This window comes from Nuphar pumila, chromosome 8 (assembly GCF_984573655.1).
Source record: "Nuphar pumila chromosome 8, dmNupPumi1.hap1.1, whole genome shotgun sequence".
NCBI lineage: Eukaryota > Viridiplantae > Streptophyta > Magnoliopsida > Nymphaeales > Nymphaeaceae > Nuphar > Nuphar pumila.
In genome coordinates, this window is record NC_143256.1 from 106,420,182 (window position 1) to 106,432,261 (window position 12,080).

At 37.7% G+C, this 12,080-nt stretch overlaps 1 protein-coding gene across 1 annotated transcript; it reads right to left on the minus strand.

Moving 5' to 3' along the window:
• Positions 1-870: 870 nt before the first annotated feature.
• Positions 871-9,779, minus strand: LOC149830136 (kinesin-like protein KIN-14J). The gene is made up of 20 exons (XM_090015389.1): positions 9,689-9,779; positions 9,382-9,554; positions 9,020-9,175; positions 8,849-8,909; positions 8,583-8,759; positions 6,690-6,817; positions 6,498-6,572; positions 6,271-6,348; positions 6,074-6,175; positions 5,916-5,945; positions 5,224-5,565; positions 5,043-5,124; positions 4,856-4,951; positions 4,590-4,769; positions 3,558-3,664; positions 3,251-3,416; positions 2,607-2,691; positions 2,202-2,455; positions 1,899-2,062; positions 871-1,500 (listed from the first exon to the last, which is right to left on the minus strand). Exons 1-20 carry the CDS (start codon positions 9,777-9,779, stop codon positions 871-873), a joined length of 3,177 nt encoding a protein of 1,058 aa, XP_089871515.1.
• Positions 9,780-12,080: the final 2,301 nt, after the last annotated feature.

Below are 12,080 nucleotides of genomic sequence, written 5' to 3' on the forward strand. Positions count from 1 at the left end.
TGTTGTTGATGATGATGTCTGGCTTACAACTGATTTTCGCAAACCTGAAAAACAAGACAGATCAAAAAAGGCATAAAAAGAAGAAATATCTTCATCAGAAATCAAACATACCTGTTGATGCCTTCAAGGAATCCTTGGTTCCAGATTGTGGCCGAGATGATATTACTGGTCCTGATTTTGGTGGTGGACGAACAACACGTGATGGGGCTTTTGGCCTGCAATTAAAATAGGAAATCTCAAGAATTATGTTCTGAATCATCTACAAGTCACAATGATCATTTAAGCATAAAAATCATTCTGTGAATCATAACAAAGGTGTCAAGTAAATCGTTGTTTCCAACATGTCACAAACAAGAAAAAGAAAAAAAATATTCTAATCAGCAGCTGGTGAAAGAAATCAGAACTGGCCTACTATGTCTAAACTAGATACAAAGCTCTTTTGCCACTTAGCAGATAACCCTGATCACATCCACTTTCAGTCAGCGAGATGTTCCCTTTTTATTGAGAGGGTCATCTCTTGAGTGTCTGCAAAATGAAATTTCATGGTAAGCAAGAAGAAACATTGCTAAACCATCTACCTCGCATCCGAACACATGCTATTCATTTCTAGAAGAAAGACAAAAATAACAAATTCAAACTAAATATGCTAAAATTCTTCCAATATATAGGTTTGGAGTCACACGTTTTACACTGCCATTTTTTTCATTTAAGACACATTCACAAGATGTCCAGTCCAATGTCACTGAAAAATATCAAATTTGTGTATGCTGGTTGTTCTTTAGAACAATCAGATTCATATTCAAAAGGCTGCAGTCCTTTTGAAATTGAGACCAGTTTGAATGAAACTAAAGCAACAAGTGTTTAATGTTTTTACCGTTTCTCCACATTATTTGAATTTTTAGCTGCTTCTGGAAAAAGGGTCATCTCCACTATGCTAGAAATCGATCCATCAGTCTCCGTACCCATAGAGAGACCACCATCAGATATGTCACTCAACCTCTCCTCTGAATCTCCATCTCCAAATCCCAAAAGTTCAACGTCAGCTGCTTGAGTGTTTTGGCTTGAATCCATACCAACATGTTTCGGTTGTTGGCAGTATTCCATCTGGTGTCTGAAGTCATCAAAGGATTGCTGAGAATCGGCCTCCAAATGCCTGTCACTGTACTCAGAACAATTATCCAAATCAGAAACTGCTTTCCTGTGCCCTGTAGCTGCATCACATACAGAAGAACTTGACAGAAGCCTGTTTACTTTTCCAGTGGAAGATCTTCGACTCGGATTAACAGAGCCTCCTACGGCTGGCCTATTAGGAGACATAGATGGGGCAGACTTTGGAGATGAAGCAGACCTTGGTGATGAAACAGATGAAACAGACTTTGGAGAGTTTGTGCTCCGCTTCTCTGTGGTGCCCTCAGGGGATCGTGGCCTATGATCTTTGAGCAACTGTAACCGTTCAATCTCTGCATCCTTCCTTGCAACCAGCTCTTTCAGTTGTGCCACCTGCAATAAACAAAATTTAAGAGGGGCAGGTTACACATTGTTCTAAAATGTTAAGATGATATTGTCCTCAAGCATAGAAAAAGATTCCATTTGGCAGTTAAAGATTTAAACCATTTCATATTAAGGACACACACACACACACACAAAATGGTTTAGTACCAATAGGAAGAATAAAAAAATAAAATAAAAGGCTAAATTCTGCAACCCAGTGATAAGGGGAATCATAGATTAACTTTTCATAGAATGTTGCACACAATCATGTGAGATTAAAATAGATCTGGTTGCATGTTAAGAAGATGAAATGATAAAAAAGAAATGAAAAAATGTGGTTTGCAAAAGCAAGAAAATAACCCATCAAAACAAAAAACACGAAAATAAAATAAACTAAAGAAATAAACCTGTTCCATTAAATCTCTAACATCTTTGCCCTCTTTGTTGCTCTTTGCAGCCCCTAACTCAATGCCCGATACCCTTTCAGCAAACTTCAAAGTGCTCATAGACTCGGAATATGACCCAATGTCAGGATTCAGTTGCACAAACATGAGAGTCTTGGCTTGACCACCTACCAAAGAGAAAAAAAATAAAATAGAATGTGAATCTCATATAAATAAATTGTTGTTTATTAATTCAAAATAGCTATCACTGAAAGTGCATGCATTGCTAAATCATAGTGAACACAACTCAAATCATTATGAGAATACCTAGGGAACCCTGCAGGATTTGAGTAAGCTTGCTGTTCCTATATGGTATATGAGGACTCTTTTGAGCTAGAGCATATATAACATCTCCTAGAGCAGACAGGGATTTGTTGATATATTGCGCTTCCTTAAGCCTGTCACCTGTAGCTTCAGAGCGATCAACCCTTTCACTCCCAGCAAGATCTACCAGATGAAGTGATCCACGTAAAAGAACACCAGTCTCCAAGTCGGTACCTCGAACATGTACTGTAAGGACACTGCAAACGAATGCCAAAAATAAAAACATACATGTAAATTCCGGTCTAATGAAAACAATTTATGCTTCCCCCTTACAGACCAATAGAGAAAAGGAAAAAAAAAAGGAAAATCACCCATCCACCCACACAGATACTGGTCATGAAGTGAAACCTGTGTGAACGGCTACTTCTCTGATTCATAGCAGTTGAACTTACAGCCCTGTTCATCTGGCCTATATCCATCAGTGCAAGCACATCTGCAGTTGAATTAACAGGGTGCATGCTTGCATCAGGGACACTCAATCCATTGTGTTGTGATATGTTCGAAACCCCAAGTGTACGCAAGTTAAGGAAATGTTTCTTACACAAATTATCCATAAAAGGAATCACCAAATTATTAAAATTATAGGTGGAGCCAAGACAAAGATATCAAGCAACACTGCCTGCTTATATACAAAAACAAACCAAAGTAACTGGGAGGTCACACGGGAGTGTGGCATACAGTTATGATTCATTTGATTCTTGTATACTTTTGATGATTTTGTATTTTCTTGTACATATGTTCTTATGTTTGTACATAGTTTGAGATTAATGGAAGGAAGCCAACTCCCAGCTGCATTCTTGGCTAAAAAAAGCGTAAAACATAAGAAAAAAGTAAAGAATATGAAGCCCCACAGAAATCAGACCAACTACGAAAGATTACAAAATAGATAAGAGATTCAAATACCACTTCCACCTAAAAGAACTTGGAATAGGTAAGAATGGGACATGTATCACATGACATGGAATTTATAAAAGGATATTTCTTCTGAGCACCATCACTTGTGAGTAGATCACGCACTTGTTCATTGTATATTTCAATCATCTGAACTGCAACTTCATATGCATAAGTAGTTTTTCTTTTCTGGGAAATGAGGAAAAGATCATTTAGTGCTCGATAGTTGACTCCCCATGTCTCCTCCGTAGGTGAATCTGGTCCACTCTGATGAAAACACGAGACATACAATGAAACAAATAGAATCTAATAGCAATTTTTAAAACTTTTATGCAATAATGAGATGCATTTGTGAAAATTAAAAGACTTGGTGAAAGCTAAAACCAAATTTAGTAATGAAATGCATACCATTGTAAAGGTTTTTCCTGAACCAGTTTGACCATATGCAAAAATGCAGACATTGAAGCCATCAAGAATAGACCGTATAAGCGGTTGTGTGTCCATAAATACCTGCTCTGCAAAACAGCAAATGGGGTTGAATAAACAAATAAGTGGAATATGAAGCACAAAAAATGAAGATTATGCTCTTCTCTTTTTTCTTTCACATGCCCCTAGAACAAACAGAAATTGAAAATAAGGTGGAAGTTCTGACTGTGCTGAGTGGGTGCTGGTGTGCTCTCTAATGAAACAAAAGCAGAACGCAGACACATTCAGCATTTGTCAGTTGCAATTAGTGTTTAAACTATGTCACATGGATGCGGGTGCGGGGGTGCAGCACTTTCAAAAAACTTGGGTGCGGGGAAAATATTAAAAATTATATATATATATATATATATATATATATATATATATATATATATATATATATATATATATAAAGTCCAAAAGTTGGACATAAATGACCCTAGGTGCGTTGATTGCACCCAGGGTCAGGTTGACCACATCGGGTGCGGGTGCGGCACCTAGTTGGAGAGTCCCTGTGACATAGTGTTTCAATTGTTGGTCATTCTGACCTAATTGACAGACCATCCAGAATTAGAAGGGATTCATCTTAAACCAACTGGTCATGATTTTCATGAGTCGCTTAAAAAAATATTATATAAGGAACATCTCAGATTCATAAAACGTTTCAAACAATTACATCATTGATATCTAAGAGAATTCAACCAAGACTACTTTGGCAAAAAACCATGCATTCACCTTCTTCCAAGAAAATACAGGAAAAAAAAAAAATAGTTCAAGTTCGCTTGCTTCTTGAGGACAATATGAACACTGTGACAATTAACCTGACACCAGAATATGTTAAGAGGGAACTTTTGTCATCCAAATGTATCTGAAAAATTTTCCACAGATATTTTACACCATACGAGCTACCCATCGTGGCTGAAAAAAGAACAAGTAGAAGAGAATGTTCCAATAATGGATGTCAGAAACACAAACCTTGAGTAACCCTTGGACCAAAGACCTTGTTGAACCTGAACATGCGCTGGCCATCTTTTCCTGGTTTGGAAGGATTTGAGACATTCAATTCACCATCTTCCCCAATATATTCTACAATGCTTTGCTTTGCAGCTTCACCAGGAAGGAATGGCCTCACTCTACAATATACCCTAATATTTCCTATATTCCAAAGTAAATCCAAAATTAAAAAACTATCAAAGATACAAACTGCATCTTAATATTATTGTGATGAAAAGAACAAGCACCTTTTAAGTCTTGAACTTCATTATATAGCCTTCTATTTTCATCAAGAACGAGACGATAATTCTGTGCTGCATCTGCCAATGCTTTGAGATTTAAATCTGCACAAAATAAAAACCATAGAAACTGAAATTTGAGAATGTTACAGAACAATTTTTCATATGATAAAAAGCCATGTAAAAGAATTCATACCTAGGCTACTAATTTCTTCCAACCAGCCCCTCCGTGCATCAACAATTTCCTTCTTTGCAGCTTGAGAAGCCAACCTCAAGTCCTAATAAATCACAGGTACCAGTTTCTAGTACAGTGTTTTTCAGTGCATCACAGTACAAATGTTTTAAAGAACTGGTTAGGGAAGGGCTGCAAGTCTTACCCCAAGGGCCTGGAGCTGGTTGTCCATGAACCTTTGGTAGCCAAGTTCTTTTAATTTCCAGTTCTGAGCTCTTGATTCTGAAAGTGCCTTGAGCGCTTCTGATTTTCTTGTAGACTCTTCTAGGCTGCATTCAAGTTGCTTCATTTTCTCCCCTAATTCATGTATAGTCTCTTTGCCTTCTGTTTCTAAGTGCAAGCAACGCTGTTCATATGTCTTTTTAGTTGATTCAAGTTCTTGATTCAAAGATGAAATTGCAAGCTCAATCTCTTCTTTCTCCTTCATCAGTCTAAGCACATCCTGCCCCTCATTTTTCCTCTTCTCCTCCATATTGTTTTTCTCTGTCTGAAAACACCAGATGTTAGTTGTTGGTTAAAAGTGATACGATGGTACAACCTTTTTGTACTATCAGCAAGTAGTAACATTATTGCCGAAGGTACATAGGAGATGATATTAGTGGGTTGATCATCATATCAAGGAAGCTATTCTGCTGCAGATTTATCAATTTATACATGAAAAAACCAAGTACAAATTAATATTGTAAACACAATATCAAGGAGGACAGCACCGACAGAATGCCAAAAAAAAAAAGGCCCTGAACATGTTGGACCAAAACCAGAAGTGCTTGCAGCGTAAAAAATATCCATACAATTTTTTTTCTCTCACATAATAAATAAAACAGAACAAGAATGCACCTTTATCTTCTGAAGCTGGCCGGTGACAATCTGCAAATGAAAAACAGGCGCTTCTCAAACGATGGGAGTACAACATAAAGGTATGATGAGAAACATGCAAGACAATTTATTGTCATCAAAATAGAACCAGATTATATCTGCAGTCATTCAATATATACCTTAATTTCCTCACTTGTCCCGGTGGCAAGAGTCTCAAGCACACCAGCTCTGGAAACCAACCTTTCTTCACGTGCAAGGACCTCTTTAAGGGCAAGTTTTAGCTGCAGAAGTGAAAGTATAAGACCAAAGCCGTAACACAAATCTGGGACCTTCAAAATCATCCTAGATTGAGTAAAACTGAAGTTAGAAACTATACCTTTTTTATATGTTCCCCTTGAGTTGACAACCGCCTTTCAATCTCTTGCATAACCTTTCTCAACAAAATTTCTATTCGCTGAAACACAATCAACAGATTGTTAACTTCAGGGAACTTCTATAATTTTATGTTATAATTAATATCTAGTCCTGCATAAGAAAATAGTACAAGATAAAATGTATCAATCAATATCTTGATAGAAACATTGTTTGCTTTCACAAGCATACCGGAGGAACTTCCCCGTACTGCTTTTCTCCTAGAATTGCATTTACAAGACTTAAAAGGGACTGAGTTGGGGCATTCTGCAAAAAGTATAAAAAAAAAAATTAATCGAAAAAGGAAAAGATGGATCACTCACAGAAACAATATCCTCTGCCAATCTTCATGTTTATTCCAGATAAACAAATGCAAAAACTTACATCCAAACTATTCAGGTTCATCATTCCAGAGCTCTTCATTGCAGGAACTTCTGAATGTCGCCCTTCATTTGGTTGAAAAACTTCAATGGACTTTTGTGCAACATGATGTAGAAATGCTGAAGATGGTTCTGCAGAATAATTTTCAAGAAGAAAAAAAGGAAGGGAGAGAAAAAAAATCACATTCTAATTTAACCACGAAGTTACTGTAGGATAAAGAAATAGCAGTGTGCCATTTTCAAGGAAAAATAACTCATGCATATGGCGACATGGCGAAAAAAATAAAGGTCCTGTAGAAGCAATCTGTTTCGAACAGATAATCTGACCCAAATAAATAAAAAGTAATGCATCATAAGTATTACATATTCCAATGAAACTAGAGAATCAATCTCAATTGATGATTAGTTAAAAATTATAAAAAGTATAAAGAATTGATGATATTGCTTAGTTCACCAGAGATTAACCTATAATGACTTCACGATTTCCATGAAGAAACGGTCTTTTAAACAGGTATCCTTGAAAGCTATAGAGTAGTATGAAATGTGTGTTTTGGATAGGAACTTTAAGGAAGAAACTAGTATGGGGTTTTATCTTATTGGTAGTTTATGATCCTATGGTTAAAAAAAAGTAAAGAATTCTGTGAGAATCAGCAAGGTGTAGCATACTAGCATTTTTCCTAAATTTATTTTGCCAAAACCTATATATAGTGTTACTTGTACAGTTATGAAATGAAAACCATGAACATGAAACATGTTCCAACTTGGGTTTCATTTTGAAACAACCAAGGTCACAGAATAGAAATGTGCACTATTTTGGTGCACACATTTCTGCATTGGGGTTCTTGCTGCATATGGGGGATTCTCAGTCATGATACCCATGTGCAGCATGGGAATGGTTCATGGGCAATTCGGCAAAACAGTGAACAGGTTGCACTTGTCACAGGCAGGATGTCCTGGCAGCACATAATGCATATGCACCGGTTTTCAAATAGGCAGTGAAAACATGAAAGCCTGTAGCACACTATGATCAGTCTAAGTGCTTATCTCACTCAGACATCTTGCATTATCATAAATTTTGTTTCTAAAAGGCAGTAGCATTTTAGCAGCACAATAGCCAATAACAGAGACTACAATTAAGCCAACTTCATCATAATCAGGGATTAATCACAACAAATTAAAGCTATAAATGTTAAGCACCATATGAGTGCCAGATTACAAAGTTCCATGAGCTGTGGGACCAACAATGATGTTTCCCTTTTCAACTGGATAAAGGTCTGGTCCAGATCCATGTACAGCTACAGTTTTTTAAACATGTAAAATTACCATACTGTATCTGTTTATAAGATTTCTATTTTAGCAAAATGAGTCAGCTCTGGACCCAGAGACAAGAAACATCTGCTCAGCCGGAACCTGCTTGGCTCCCATTTCTCACTTCCATATACCTGTTTATTTGTTCTGTCATCAGCCCATATCCCCCCAATCAATTATCAAGTCGAGACAGATCACTGCCAGATATCCAGTATTGAATCTGGCCTATATAACCCAAAGTGGTCTCAAATCAATATCTTAGTTAACCACTAACTATGGAAAGCTCAAATTAACTACCAGGATGATTTCCAATGATGGCCCATATCAGATAGGATAATAGTTGAGATGGGTTTGCAAACTACTTGACTGCAATTTTACCTGAAACATATATTTTGGGGAAAAAAAGAAAAATCTTGAGTTGGTTTCATTCCTTTGTGCAGCATTGGGAGCAAAGAAGTTGGGGCTCAGCAATATTAAATTATTACCAAGGAACTAGTAAGCGTTACTTTTGGAAACCATGGGTTAGCAGAATCACTTGGTGGTCCATCAGCTGTACAGACAAATGATATTTTTAGCTACAATGCCATACCTGACATGACAGGACCTTTCAGAAGATTCTGAAATCTTGAATCTGAATAATTCTTTTGCCTTTCTTCTGCATTGGGTAGCAAACTCTGTCCATTAGCTTGGTCTCCATGACCACCTTCAACCAAGGAACCTTCTACTTCTGAAAGTGTCTTTCTCTGCAGCTGGCCACAACCTTTCGCTAAAGCATCCATAAAATAACCACAAGTAAGAGGATAACATCATATAATCAAATGTGATGTGATAAAGGAAGGATAGATTCTGCATTACCTTCAGAGGTGAAGTGATCCTTAAGGCTCAGAAGGCACTCCACAACAGCGGTGATTGGTCCCTGCACAAATACAGCAAGTAAAAATGAGCAAACAAAAACCAGAGATACCCATATCATGATCTAAGAGGATACATGAAACCATGAAGAGAAAGGGCTAAAGTCCATAATGCCTGTTCTAAATCCAAAGGTTCAAACTTTGGTAACCCAAGTTCGTCAAATGCCAAAAGAAATTTCTTAACATTCTCAGACCGCTGCTTGGCAGAGAGAGCAACAACCCGTGGAGAATCAAGACCTCTTGAAGACTCTGGTACCACATTTATATTCCCCTGCATTACCAAATACATTAACAAGCAGACATGTCATGTTCAACCAAGGAGATGTTTTCAACTAGGAATAACAATAAGGGGAAACTTTTGAAGAGTGATAAGTTTAAAATGGTGGACAGATACCAAAACTCATACAAGTTCAAATGGAAAGCACGGAAATCGTGGTCTGTAAATAAACTAAAACCAAATATAAGCACAAATTCAACCTCCAAGACAAAGCCAGGATTCAGTTTCTTCATAATGCCACATAAGACTGTCCCATCAACCAAGCGTCTTCTCAAATCTTCTTCAGAAGCATCTGCTGGAATTCTCAATGCATGAAACATTCCATTCAACCATTCCACTACTTCTGCCCTCTGCTTAGCATTGGTCCCCATCACTGTGAATTAAGAAAATTTCTGTATGAAATTAGAATGGATATCATGGCATTGGGAACTGACCTTCGGCTGGCCAACAAGAGAAAAGAAGTAAGAATTTTTTTTTATATATATAGCAAATAATAAAAATGAAAACCTGCATTGGCATATCTTCTTGAAGCAGTTGGTTCAAAAATGTTGCCGTTAGCAACCATTCTGGGGCTACCGATTCTCGGACTAGCAGCCATTGGGCTGACAACTCTGGGGCTACAAACTCTAGGCACACCAACCTTTGGGCTTCCAGTTTCCCCATCTTCCAGCGAAATGTTAAGATGATTGGGAAAGGAGGGATTAGCTACTTGGGGATTCATAGTGTTCTCAAAAGAGGGAGGATTCCTCCTCAAAATAATTTCACTTCAAAGAAATGCAGCTGATCCAGGAATTGCAAGGATGCTGATTGACAACCCCAGCAGAGAAGGATTCTACTGGCACATGATCCAACAAAGTTATCAGGCATTATGCAGAAAAAGTAGTGGCATTCCACGAGAAGAAACAAGTGAACACCTCCATGATTAGAACCAGAAATGAGGCCTCCAATATTTATGACACCACCCTCAATCTTCTGATTAGGAAGTATGAAAGAAGAAGAAGAATAAAAAGTCTGCGCCCGATAATTGAAGTCCCCGCCTTTCTAAGCTGTCGCTTCCCACCCAACTTTCACTACATTGGCAATCAATGAACAATGATGCAATTACATTCAAATTTTCGGTGTCATTAACTAAAGAACTCATAAATCAAACAATAACCAAGGAAAATCCAAAGAAAAAAGAAAAGGTCGATCTCAATGACTTCCATGTAATGATGTGAGAGAAACCAAGCCTTTATATGAGAGAACAATTTGAGAAAAGCAAAAAAAGAACCTGAATTTGAAAAACGAAAGATAAAATTGAAAAATATTAATCCATATAAAGAACGCATCGCATCCTTGCTTATTATAAATAATAGTAGTGTAAAAAACAGATTAAACGAATGAAAAAAATGATAAATCCACCATATCCAATCAAGATGTGCAGAAATTAGCTTGGCTTAAGGAAAACAAAAATCAAAAGTCAATTGAAAATATCTCAAATCCTCTATATTTTTGTCTCTTAAAGAAATTTCATCATTTTGTATAGAGAAAAAGAGAAGAATCACAATTCAGACGAAGACTACATCAAGCATTCCTCTTATTTTTTTCAAATTAAAAAAAAGTTTGAAAAGGAAGAAAGAAAGAAGGCCCCAATTCATCCATTTCTGATCCAATTGGGACTAAATTTAACCTAAAAGTCAACCATAAAAAAATCTAGAAAATCAAACCTTCCACACCTTTCACTTTCAAAACATCACGAAACCAAAAACAGAAGGCAAAAGGTAAAGGAAAAAAATAAAATAAAAAAGCCTAGTTCAACGTAAAATGCCGCTCGGATCAATCCGCAAGCCATACTAGAAAATTAGTTGCCTTACAAAAGCAGCTTACAGAATAAAGAAGAAAAATATAAAAGAAACCCTAAAATCCCGCCATTTCCAACCGTAATGCTGCATGGAACCAACGCAGACACTTCATTTTCAAAAGAAACACAAACAATCAGATAACAGAATATAAAATAAACCCCTCAATTCCACCATTTCCGATCGAAATGCAGCTCAATTCGAAACCAAAAAGATCAAAACTTTCAAAAAATCTCAGAGAGAGAGAGAGAGAGAGAGAGAGAGAGAGAGGTCACCGGGATGGGAAAGACGAGAGCAAGGAAGGCGAGAGAGGAGAGTTAGAGAGAGGGAGAGGGACGGTCAAAACTGGAGCATCGCAGGGTGGTGTGGTTGTATTAACAGGAGCGGCCCCGGCGGATTCGGTGGGGAAGAAGCTGCATCGTCGAGCGGTGTCCAGACCATCGCGAGGACAGGGGAGAGGTGGGGAGAGACCTGCAGCCCCAACCCCCCAACCGAAGAAAATAACGCCGTTAAATTCGCCCCTCCCACCAACGGCCGCACATACGCCAGAGAGAGAGACCGTTACTCTCTCTCTCTCTCTTCCTGTGGGTGATGGGCGACGTGTTCGCCAAAACGGGAATTTTCAGACATCCCGCGTTTAGGGAGACGATTCCTCGCCGTAGTACACCGTTCGGATCGCCGAGTTCCCGACCCCCGGCACACGCATAGCCGTTGGAGGCTCGCTTGTAGCTAAACGAGCCGAACGAGCCACCCAGCTCGGCTCCTTTGAGTTGAGCCATAACTCGAACTCGGGCAAAATATATTTGAGGTTTGACGCAGGGTACATGGGTTCAGAATTCAATAAAGGGCTTATTTTGTTTTCTTTAGATTTTTTTTTTAATTTATGAAAAATCTAATAATAATGTTAATTTACAACATAGCTGTCAGATATCAAAATATTTCCCTCATTTTGTTTTCTTTAGATTTTTTTTTAATTTATGAAAAATCTAATAATAATGTTAATTTACAACATAGCTGCCAGATATCGTAATATTTCCCGAATACAAACTCATTGGATTTCT